We start from the raw sequence: 12,218 nt of genomic DNA on the forward strand, positions 1-12,218 counted from the left end.
AGGCTCTCTTCGACGGGCGCGAGGCTTCTGAGGAGCTCCAACCACGCTTAGAAGAAGGCGAAGACGAGAAGCATTGACGTAAAACTTCTCTCTTGGCGCGATCCAAGGTAGCCTGGGAGCGTACATCAGGCGCTACCGAGGGGACGCCTGACCGGTGGGGGTTCTCCCTAAACTTCCTGCGGCTTTCGACTTTCCTCCTCCACTGGGACTGGGAGTCTGGAAGAGGTCTAGGCCTAGAAGCATTATGCACCCTCCACTGCACTGCGATCACTGCACATATCACTGGCACTATCACTCTTACCTTCTAAAGCTCTAATCTTCATCTCCCTGCTGCGAATAGTGGCTCTCATAGTGTCCACCTCCGAAGGCGCATCTTCGGGTTTGATGCAGGGAGCAGGGGCTGAAACTGGTAAAGGTGCTACTTCTAAAACAGGGTTATCTACTTCAAACTCGCTAGCACGAGACCTACTAGAACTCCTAGATGAAGCTTTCCTAACCCTGTCTTTTTCAAGCTTCCTTAAGTAAGAAGAAAGCGCCTTCCATTCATCCTCATTCAATTTATCACATTCTCTACAAGGGTTAATAAATGAGCAGTCATTCCCCCTACACTTCATGCATACTGTGTGAGGGTCTACCGCCGCTTTCGGTAGCCTCACCTTACAATCGCTAACAGAACACACTCTGAACATAGCTGATTTCTTATCCTCAACATCAGACATAATGAAATCCAAAGAAAAATCCGAAGAATAATCAAAAACGGTCCACAAAGCGCGAATGCCAAGCCAAAAGATCAGGTACTTCACCAAAAGTCCGTTGAAACAATCCAGGGCAAAACGAGAAAAGAATCCAATATCAAGAGGTACCGACAACAGGTGTAGTCGACACCGGCGACAAAGAAAATCTGACAGGAAAGTGGGATTGGTTCATACACCTGCGGGTAAGGTAGATCACCTGACCTACCTGTCGCGTTTGCCGCGAGTTTTGAATTCTGTCGTGACGTCAGAGAAGTAAGCTAAGTATATATCTGACAGGAAAGTTCATGTACAAAAACAGTACAGTAGGGCCTCGATAATCCCGGGGGGATAGGGCCCAGAACCCCCCGTGATAAGTAAATACCCGTGTTATCCTGGTACCCCCCCTAAAAATTGCTTTAAACTGCCTACTTTAATAATTAACCCACCCAAGACCACTATTTCAGTGTTTATAACTGCCTACTTCAGTTCAAGCACCAAACATGTCTTCAACTATCACCTTAAACTAAATTCAAGACAGTTTCAAAGTTATTCTTTCCTATCTTCAATTACCCCTTCATCAGATCAGCAAACAAAAGTATATTACCTAACAATTCCTTTCTGTTTTCATGATTTGGGTGCTGCACCAAACTAAAAGTACATAGTATATCTATTTTGTGAATGAACATATTTATGATAAAAAAAACATGATTTACTGTAAAGATTACAGCACCCAACTATAATACTAATGTATAAACAGCAAAATACAGCAATAAAAATACCAAATTTGTAACTAATTTGTATTTTTCATAACTAACAAACCTGAGGTCTTAACATTAGGATTTACTAGCGCCCAAGCTGGAAAACCGGTAGAATTAAAAATTACACTTGTGAGATCCAGGGACTAATGGCATCTATACCAGGTCACGGGGCATGTATACCCAGAATGCCCACGGCTACCTGTGACCCACCAGTTATATTTCTAACCCAGTTTAGACTGCTAGAGGGGTGGTTCGAGGTGGGCCTTTAACTGTTAAGACCTCAGGTTTGTTAGTTATGAAAAATACAAATTAGTTACAAATTTGGTATTTGTTCATACACGAAACAAACCTTCGGTCCTTAAACATTAGGATAGACTTACTATTGGAGGGAGGTAAGTCTCATCTACAACTGACTGGGAGTTTGCCACCTTATCCATTTCCGAATATATAGGGAAATTCTAAGAGAATGGACAATGAACCTAGGACCAAAGATATAAGCGGATCTATTGGTTTTCTCCCACTGGGTGTAGATACCATTCTACTGTTTACTCTTGTCCCTTGCAACTGGATCCACCTTCACCCCTCTTTTCTCTATTATCCAGAGGGGAGTGTTTGCTACTGAAAAGTATATCATCAGCTAAGATAGCTTCACAGTATGGCTGACCATCTCACCTGCATCTAGTCCGTTCCAGCACATGACGGTACTCTCCTTCATATTGCCCGTAGTTAAAGGAGTAGGAAGAAAGTAGTTAAAGAAAAAAAAGACCAGTCATCCCATTCATTCTACTTTCATACCTTCATCTTAGACTAGACGCAAACTGACCCGCCAGGGGCACTGGATGAACTATATCACTTGTTGGGCCGCCACCACTGGACCCAAGGAAAAGGTGTCCAAGGATCTATGGGCAACACTCTTTTTAAATAAAATGAGGTGAAAGTTGTTTTGGCGTTTCCACACACCAGCTTTCAAAAATTTTATCCACAGACATGTTCTTCTTAAGTGCCAGGGAAGAAAGCACTCACACCCCTGATGTCATGAGCTCTAGCTCCCCCACCTGTCTCTCTGACCCTCTGTATTCTGCCGTATAAGCATCTCTGATCGTCTCCCTTAGCCAAACGATATTGTATTCTTGGACACTTCCTTCTTGTTCCGTCCTGTACTTACGAACAACCTCTGGCACCCCGGCCGGTGAGGTGCTTGTTCTCTTTTAAGTACTCCTTAGTGCCCTGACGGGGCACAGGAGCATCTCAGCTTTGTCGTTTGTCTACAAAGTCTGCCAAGGAAGGAATGGTAAAGGAGTCGAATCTGCCGTCTACTATTGTTGGATTTGGTCTTCGCCCACGAAATCTGGACAAAACTCAAATACCCGATTGATCTCCAACCTCTCGAGTGCTTTTATGAGATATGAGAGGCCATGTAGCTCCCCACCCTATTTTGGTTGAAGCCAGGGCCAATAAGAATACTGTCTTCAGGGTCAGGCTCCTATCCATGGACTGCCTTAGTGGTTCGTAGGGGGGTTTTGTCAGACTACTTAGTACCTTGGTCAGATCCCAATCTGGGGCTTTTAGCTCCTTTGGTGGGCATGGACTGTTCAAAGCTCCTCATCAGCATGGCCAACTCCCATGAAGACGATATGTCACTCCTTTCATTCGTAAGACTGAGGCTAGAGCCGCACCTGTACCCCTTCACTGCAGATACAGACATATGTTTTTCTGTCTGAGATATATATCAGAAAAAAGTCTGCTAACTGCCTGAATAGTTGGTACCGAGTGGAGACACGTTCCCTCTACGACACCAATCACAGTATGCTGACCACTTTCCTTGGTATACTGTCGCAGATGATTTTCTGATATTACCTGCCATCTGAGTTGCTGCTTTCTGCGAAAACCCTCGCGCTCGGAGGGAGATACTTGACAGTCTCCACCCGTGAAGCGATAGGGGACTTCACCGACTGGTGGTAACTCTCCACGTGAGGCTGACACAGAAGGTTGCTCCATGGAGGTAACTCTCTTGGCACATCTACTAGGAGTTCCAGTAGGTCTGGAAACCACTCTGCTTTCGGCCATAACGGGGCTACCAGGGTCATCTTGAGGTTCTGCGACCGCATTACCCTGTTCAGAACCTGACGGATTAGACAAAATGAGGAAAATGCGTACACGTCCAGATTGTCCCAGGGTGTGTATGCGCATCTTCTGCTACTGCCTCTGCGTCCGGGACTACTGAACAATACACTTCCAACTTTTTGTTGTACCTGGTTGCGAATAGGTCTATGATCGGTCCTTCCCACAACATGAGCATCCTGTCCACTACCTGTTGGTGTAGGACACTCCGTTCCAGAATCTGATCCCCTGCGGCTCAACTTGTCGGCCACTATGTTTCTTTTTCCCGGAATATACCTGGCCTTGATGTCTACCAGGTTCTCTATAGCCCACTGGTGAAGTTGAACTGTCATCACATGTAACTGCCGAGAAACTAGGCTCCTTGCTTGTTTATATAAGCTACTACTGTGGTGTTGTCTGACATCAATACCACTGAGTGTCCCTTTACTCTCTCCCTGGAATTTCCTGTAGAGCCGAAAAGCTGCTTTCACTCCAGCACGTTTATATGAAGTTCTCTGTCCTTGCAACTTCATTTTGCTGACCACCATCAACTCCTCCATATGGGCTCCCCAGCCTTCTAGTGACGCATCCGAGAACAGCAAGAGGTCTGGGGAGGATTGTTGAAGGGGACACCCACTGTCAGATTGTCGTCGTTCACCCACCACAGCAAGTCTTTCCTCATTCTGCCGACAAGGAATTTGCTCGTACGGGTGATCTACTGTTGGTGACCAAAACTCCTTCATCCTCCATTGTAGGGACCGAAGGTGTAGCCTTCCTTGTGGTACTAGCTTCTCCAGGGAGGTTAGGATTCCCAGCACCACCTGCCACTGTCTTGCTGGCTGTGTCTGCTTTCCCAGAAAGGCATTCACCACTTGTTTGCATTTCTCTACTCTTTGGTCTGTCGGGAATACTTTGGCTTGTGTTGTGTCTATCACCATTCCCAGATATTCCAAACGTTGACTGGATCCAACTGCGACTTCTGCTGATTCACCACAATACCTAGGCTGTGACAAAGCTGCAGGAGGGCCGGCCCTGTCCCTGAGTAATTTCTCCCTGAGACTTTGCTATCACCACCAGCCAAATCGTCTAGATATCTTATTGTAGCCTGAGCCCTGAGCATGCGCCCACGCCGACACGAGGGTGAACACTCTTGTAAAAAACTTGAGGAGACGTTGTCAATCTGAAGCACAGGACCTTGAATTCGAAAGCTTTCCCTGCAAGACTGAAGCGGAGAAATTTCCTTGAAGACTGATGGACTGGTATCTGAAAGTATGCGTCCTTTAAATCGACTGTCAGCATAAAGTCTCCGATTCTGACTGCTTGTAGAACCGTTTTCGGAGTTTCCATCTTGAAAACTGGTTTTCCTTATAAACAGATTCAGCGTTGACAGGTCTATTACTGTCCTCCACTCCCCGTTGGCTTTGGGTACCAGGAAAATCCTGCTGTAGAAGCCTTTTGTCGGACTGCATACTTGTTGCACACTCCTTTTTCCATCATCATCTTCACTTCGTCCTGCAGAATAGTGGCCTTCTGAGATTTGTGGGCATAAGTGACGTGGGGTAATGGTTGATCTTTTCAGGGGCGGGGTTACCTCGAACGGGATCAAATACCCGATCCTGAGAAAACATCCACCACCCACTGCTCTGCCCCTAATTCCTGCCACACCTTCCAGTGATTGCCAGGCAACCCCCCACTGGTGTGGCCGAGTGATGGGAGGAGGCGCCCATCCTATCTTCTTGAGCCTCTCCCTCTTCCTCTATTGCCCCTTCCTCTGTTGTTTCTATTGTGAAAGGGCCGATGAGTTATCCTCTTTGGGGAAGAGGGTCTTGCTGACTCTATTAGGGATGCTATGTCTCACTGTCTTCTTTCGAGACATCTGCTGTTGTCTTCCCTCCAAAGGAGTAGTTTGACTGTTAGACGTTTTCCTAACTGCCTGTTGCACCAACCTATCGTTAGTGTCCATCCTTCTTCTATCTATCGCCTCTTCCAGTATGACCTCTGGCAACAGCAGTTGCGATTCCAAGATATCCCCATTCCTCATTGCTAACAGGGAATCCAAATCCACATTGCGGCTTAGTCTAGCCAATGCTGCATTAGCAGGATATTTGCCCAAACATTGGCACTTACGTTTGTCAGGTACGCAATCGCCTGGAAACCTGACTGTAGTAATCTAATGAACAATGGTTCATCACTACTTTCCTTGTTGCTTCCGAGGATGCAATTTTCGCCACTGCTGTTGACCAAAGGTCTAACCAAGAAGCAGCCTGAAAGACAGAAGAAGCTGTTGCTTCTAACGTAGCAGCCTCTTGGTACGTCATCGAAGGGCACTCCATTTTAACTTGATCCAAGGTTAATCCAGGCCTTAACCTTACAACATTAGGGTTCATTTGTCTAGACAGCAAAGGGACCTTCGGTGTCATATAATATTTCCTTTGCTTTATCATTGGAGGGGGAATAAATTTAAATGATCTATTAGATCTTAAGGAATTATCCCTCCCTGCAATCTTTGCGTTTACGTGTTGCAAGACCGATTCCGCATGACTCGAACAAGGCAATTCTACGACACCTTGGTATCCCTCTTTAAGTCCAAATGCCATGTCAATTCCAGGAGGAAGTATACTGGCCGGTGTTTCTGTCTTCTCCGAAAGGTTATTGAATTGACGAATCAAATCAATCACCTCTGCATACGAGGCCAGAAACTCTTGGTTTTCTCCTTCCTCCGGCTCTAGTGTACCATTCTCCGTCACAAGGGATGTTGTCTCGCCTCTATCTTCTGACAGACGGCCCGGAATTCCACGGCCGCCTGCCCCTACGCCGCGGTCTCTTTGATCTTTGCTGGCCGCGTGTTTGGCTCGATCCCGGATAGTCAGCAGGGGAACAACAAGAACGTCTCGCTCTTTCTCTGCTCACGGATCTAGAGCGAGAATCTCGTCTAGATCTCCAAGATGAAGGCTCCCTTAAGACGAGATAGGTTCGTCTCTATTGTATTGGCATCGTTTTCGGCGTCGGCGAGCCCGGCCTCGACCTTCTATCCAGACGGACACTGCCTTCCACGAACGTATCCGCCGAGGTTGCCAAAACTCTATTTTTCGTACTTTTAATAGGAGCCTTATCGCCCTTCGTACGTATTTTGAACGGCCTTATGGGCGAAAACTGGGACCTGCATTCCATCCTCTGCTGCACCTTTCGCCGCCAATGTCGATTTTACCAGAGGTATCGCAGTTTTTGCGATCCGAACTGGCAATTCCGCCTCGGCCGCTAGCTCGCCGGCCGTCACCTCTCTCGCTTGTTCGGATTCTTGCGAACGGCTTCGTCTGCCAACCTTGGTGCTTAATAGCCTCCATCTGACTTTCCAACCTTCTTGCTGACTTGGAAATGACAGTCTTGGTCCGAAGATGAGGAAGAATTGATTCTTCTCCTCTTAGCCCGAGGAATCCGCCAGGAACTCCCGAATCCTCCTCCAACACTTGACTGGCGCTCGCCGTGACGTTATCGGACTTAGCGATGACGCCGAACTAGAGGAAGAAGACGAAGAAGGCGATCCACACTTTTTCTTTTTGTCTCTCTTATTCATTCTCTTCTCTATCTCCTGTAATTTCTGCATTACAGTTTGCATTGACGGGTCAGAAGGCGTATTAGCTTCTGGGTGGGGTGCAGCGAAAAAGGGCGAGAATCGGTCTGTGACGTCATCACGCATGCCATAATCGGAGTGTTGCGTTATGTTGTGACGTCATCCCTCTCGTATGGGAGAGACTGAGAGGTTTCTGCTGGCAACTCACTGCACGTTTGCTGCCAAACTACCTCCCACGTTCTGCATCGCTGTAAATACTGAGTGGGATGGAGAAGCCGCGGCATTAATTCCATAAATTGCAAGCCCGGGGGATGAGGAACATTCAGCGCTGCCGGACCCTGCTGGAACCGTGACGTCATATAATGCGCAAGCAGACCATCCAAGGTTGGTACGCCTGGTAGGCCTAGCGCTGACCACGTACCATCTAACCTATGCGCTTGAGTAGCAGGAGCCTGGAACAAAGATGGCGGATCTCCCCCTCTACTTGCTGGGAACAAAGGAGAGTGCAAATTATTCATAAAATTACCCAAGGCCCCCCCTGACATTTCCGATACAGAACCGCTAGGAGAAACTGAAGGAGTATGAGACAAATCAAAAGCAGGTGGAGAAACATATGGAGCAGCCTGGTTATTACCGATACAAAAGAAGCCGGTAAGGTTTGGTCATCCAAAGATGCGTCACCCCCACCCCCCCTTTCCTTTTGTATTGGCTTTTCCCATAGAACTTCTTCCACTGTTCCACGACCAAAACCGCGACAAACAGAACACGGATTAGTAACCGTACATACGTTTTCCCTGCACCTACTACACGTTGGATGAGGATCCGTCGACACCGAAGTTAGGAACCTAGAACATGGAAAGCCACTGACTCCTGGGCATTTCCTTTGTCTCCTCTTCGAAACGGTAGACGATCCCGATGTTGAGGCAAAATTCTCCATCATACCACGTATACACTCTTACCACACACTGATCACACTTGGAGAAAGAAAAGGAATGAAAAAATAAAAAATGAAATGGATAAAGAACGGGCAAACTGAAAAACCGGCTTTAAATGAGATAGACAGTAACACGTCTTATCTTAAAGGCGGTAGGAAAATAACTGGTGGGTCACAGGTAGCCGTGGGCATTCTGGGGTATACATGCCCCGTGACTGGTATAGATGCCATTAGTCCCTGGATCTCACAAGTGTAATTTTAATTCTACCGGTTTCCAGCTTGGCGCTAGTAAATCCTAATGTTGAACAAATCTATTTTCGTCTTTTGTTTATGTTTAGAATCAGCTGATGGACGTTTATTACCGAAAGAATTATTTTGGAAAACAATTTAGTTGCTAAAAGAAACGAATTTATTAATGGAATTATTGTTATTTTTAACTTTGTACATATAGTTTAAATAATATATACAGTAATTCATATTTTTTTTTTCAATTGAGAGAGAGAGAAGAGAGAGAGAGAAGAGAGAGAGAGAGGATAGAGAGAGAGAGAGAGAGAGAGAGAGACGAAGCTTGGGATGGAGAGTAACTGTTGAATAGCTTGATAGAGTCGCTTTGGGATGAAGAGTAACTGTTGAATAGCTTGAGAGAGCAGCCTGGGACGAGAATACTGTTACTAGCTTAGAATAACATAATGAAATATGATATTGTTATGATACAATAAAGTTTGTTCATACTTACCTGGCAGATATATATATAGCTGTATTTTCTGAAGTCCGACAGAAATTCAAAAACTTCCGGCACACACAGTGGTCGGCCACCAGGTGGTTAGTACCCATTCCCGCCGCTGGGTGGCGGCGGTATCAGGAACCATTCCCATTTTCTATTCATAATTTTTATTTCCACTGTCCCCTGAGGGGAGGTGGGTGGGTACTTAATTATATATCTTCCAGGTAAGTATGAACAAACTTTATTGTATCATAACAATATCATTTGTTCATGAAACTTACCTGTCAGATATATATATAGCTGAATCCCACCGTTGGAGGTGGGAAGGGACAGAATAGAAGGATTTTGGGGAAACAAATGCATGCAGATGATTTACATCTTCGTTCCACCGTTAGCATTGCTGGCTTCGTGGTTATTGCCACGTAAGTCTGCTTGTGCTACTAGAGTTGCCAGCGAGTAGAGACCTATATAGCTGGTGCACTCCAGATGATCTGTCAACAGGGGCGAGACCACGACGTGACTAGACCATATTGACCATACCATGAGGGCTAAGAAGTAAAATAAATATATATATAAAATATATATCACCACCTGACCAACCTAGCCAAAGTTAAGGCGTGTTAACTAAGGCTTAAGAGTTAAGAAGTCACCGTTGTCGGCGACTCAACTACTAAATTAAGAGCTCTTCCTAACCATTTTCTACAGGATAGGATGAGTGGTACTACTTGCCCCCAAGATTGTGTCTGCAGACACGTATGGCCCTAGCGAGCAGCAGATCTCATATGCCATCTTCACATCTCGCAGGGAGTGTGAATTGAACACGAGTTGCTTCGCTAAAACATGGTACTCAGGATGTTGCCGAGTGCCATGCTCTGTTGAAATGCTTCCGAGGCCGCGCCCTCACCTCGTGAGCATTCAAATCAAAAGATTTCAAATCTTTGTGCCAACACAATGAAGGAGCTTTTTTTTTTTTTTTTTTTTTGTTTTTTTTTTTTTTTTTTAAAGAAACTCCTTAACAATAAAGCCAGGGTGTTCTTCGATATGGGCAAGTCTGGTCTTTTCGGAACACTGCAGATTGTCCGTACGACTTCGACTTTCTTGAGTTTTATGTAGATAAAACTTGAGAGACCTGACAGGGCACAGGACTCTCTCTGGCTCCTGCCCATAACTAACTTGTGCCATCCTTGATTCCAAGCCCTCCTGCCCAAGAACAAGACGGGTTTCCATTCTTAGCCACAATGGAAGGCTTAGAGAACTCACCGCCTTGGTGGTTCTCTAATGCCAAAACTTCTGACGATGGCTGAAAACCTCACTAACCCTCTTTTTTTGTGTCGTATCTAGGGTGGTTAGAAAAAGGCCTTCCTGATCACGTGCAAGAAGTTGAACATTGGTAGGAGATGTTCGAATGCTTTGACATCAAGAACTTCAGACTATGTCTAAGTTCCATATTGAAAGCTTCGATCTGGACATGCACAGTCAGTCAGTCTGTACTAAAGTCAGGTGACCTGAGCCAGTTGACCAGCTCGGTCGAATCAAGGACAGCGAAGGCTGTACCCTGAAGACCATAGGCACTATTCTTCGCTGAAGGATGAGTGTCTGGACTGCCTGGGCGATTCAAGCTAAGCAAACCTTGGGGTATGAACGCAACCCAATGTCGTTAGCGAATCAAACTCCTGAGCCACTCCTGAAACTCGAGCTTCTGGTGCCAGGGGAGAAAGGAGCGAGGAGCAAAAAGGCGATTCAGTCCCCGAAGGACGAATGCCTGACAGTCCAACCTGGTCTCATGTTAAACGATCATCGGGGGTGTGTAAACGCAACCAACTTCATCAACAAGAAACTCAGGGCTACTATGTGTCTCCTGATCTCGCACGAGTGTCTGACTCCGAGAAAACAGGTGAGACAAAAACGTAGATGGTGAGCGAGTTTAGATTCCACAGTACTCAAGATCGTGAAGGGCTTTGTTGTTTGACAGAAGCAAATCTCTGAGCCCAAAGCCGTCAACACATATTTGCGTATTCTTTAATAGTTGTGACTGCCAGCTTATCCCATTCTTCAAACAGAAAGGGAAGACGGCAATCTTATGCTGTCAACATCTCGATAGTCTGAACGTAGTCAGACTCAGAGCGGAGAGGTTATAGGTACTTTCGTGTTAAAGTAGACCGACTCTCTCGGAAAAGGTCCTTGGAAGGACGTGACCTCTGTGAATCTAGGATCTTGAAGGCCAACATGGGGCGATTAGCGTCATTGTCGCTCCCTGTGATGGTATAAATCATCTTATTACATTTCCAAGCGTTTGAAAAAGGGAAAAGAGACTAAACATCCATCCCTGTTCAATATCATAGCGAAGAGATGTATGAAAGGACGTCCCTAAAGTCTCCATAACTCTCAACATACTTCTAAAGAAAGATTCCACTCGGAAGTTCAGTAGTTGCTGCCGTTGATCGGACGATTACATACGGACTTTTGCAATCCTGTAACGAACCTCTAGAGGATCGTTACATTCTACGCCTGTTGTTATAATAGGCTCTTTCTCGTAAACCCGAACAGGGACCGAGAGAAGATACTTCCTAAGATATGAGAGAGCTGTGGAAGATCAGAGTTGATATGGACCACTGGTTCCAAAAACTCGTTTCCAGGACTGGAGGGACGACAGAATTGCTTCCACTTCTTTCAGATTATGATCCAGGACATCTGAAACCCTCTCCAGATGTCCGGCACCTTCTTTCTATCACTCAAGTGATACTTAACGCACCGAGAGATGTTCAGAATCATTCCTAGATCTTTAATAAAATTCAGTTTCCCGGTAGGAAAAAACTGTAGAGGTCTGAATTGCAGTCTATTCAGGGAAACAACTTCTTTAGGAAGGAAATGGTCCCCAGCAAGCTCATCCATTCCTCACACACAGTATGTTTACTTCCCTAAAAAGGCTGCGCTTTGCCTAAGCAGAGAGCATATAATAGTGAAATGTTGCGGTAGACTCGTAGTCCTATACCATGCGGTAACGAGCACCGAAAGGAGTAAGAGATATCTCTGAGAACATAGTAAGGCAAAACGAATGCAATGTTTATTCATTCATGTAAGAAATCCCCTCAATCTTAGGCTAAAGTCCGTGATTGTAGGCAGAGATACAGTTAGTCAGTCAATCCCGCAGGAGAGAGAGAGACGTAACTGCCAGCACAGAGATACGGTTAGTCAGTCAATCCCACAGGAGAGAGAGACATAACCTACCACGCACGACAGCGAACGAGCTGGTACTGCCTCGTTTGGACTGGCGGAGAGGACAGTGACAGCAGCAGCTGAGCTTACGATCGTCGTCTCTTAACTTTATGCCTGGGTTGCCAGCTACCCTATTCTACGAAGAAATAGGTCCGTAATTTTTAGCATAAAGAGACTCTCA

At 45.8% G+C, this 12,218-nt stretch overlaps 1 protein-coding gene across 1 annotated transcript in view; it reads right to left on the bottom strand.

Annotated features, from left to right (window-relative positions):
- Positions 1-242: 242 nt before the first annotated feature.
- Positions 243-12,218, bottom strand: part of LOC135210416 (uncharacterized) — a 64,157-nt gene continuing 52,181 nt past the window's right edge. Inside the window, exon 6 of the mRNA XM_064243317.1 lies at positions 243-570. Coding sequence (XP_064099387.1) covers positions 243-570 — 328 coding nt within the window. The remainder of the gene's footprint in view (positions 571-12,218) is intronic.

Source organism: Macrobrachium nipponense, chromosome 39, assembly GCF_015104395.2.
Source record: "Macrobrachium nipponense isolate FS-2020 chromosome 39, ASM1510439v2, whole genome shotgun sequence".
NCBI classification, from domain to species: Eukaryota; Metazoa; Arthropoda; class Malacostraca; order Decapoda; family Palaemonidae; genus Macrobrachium; species Macrobrachium nipponense.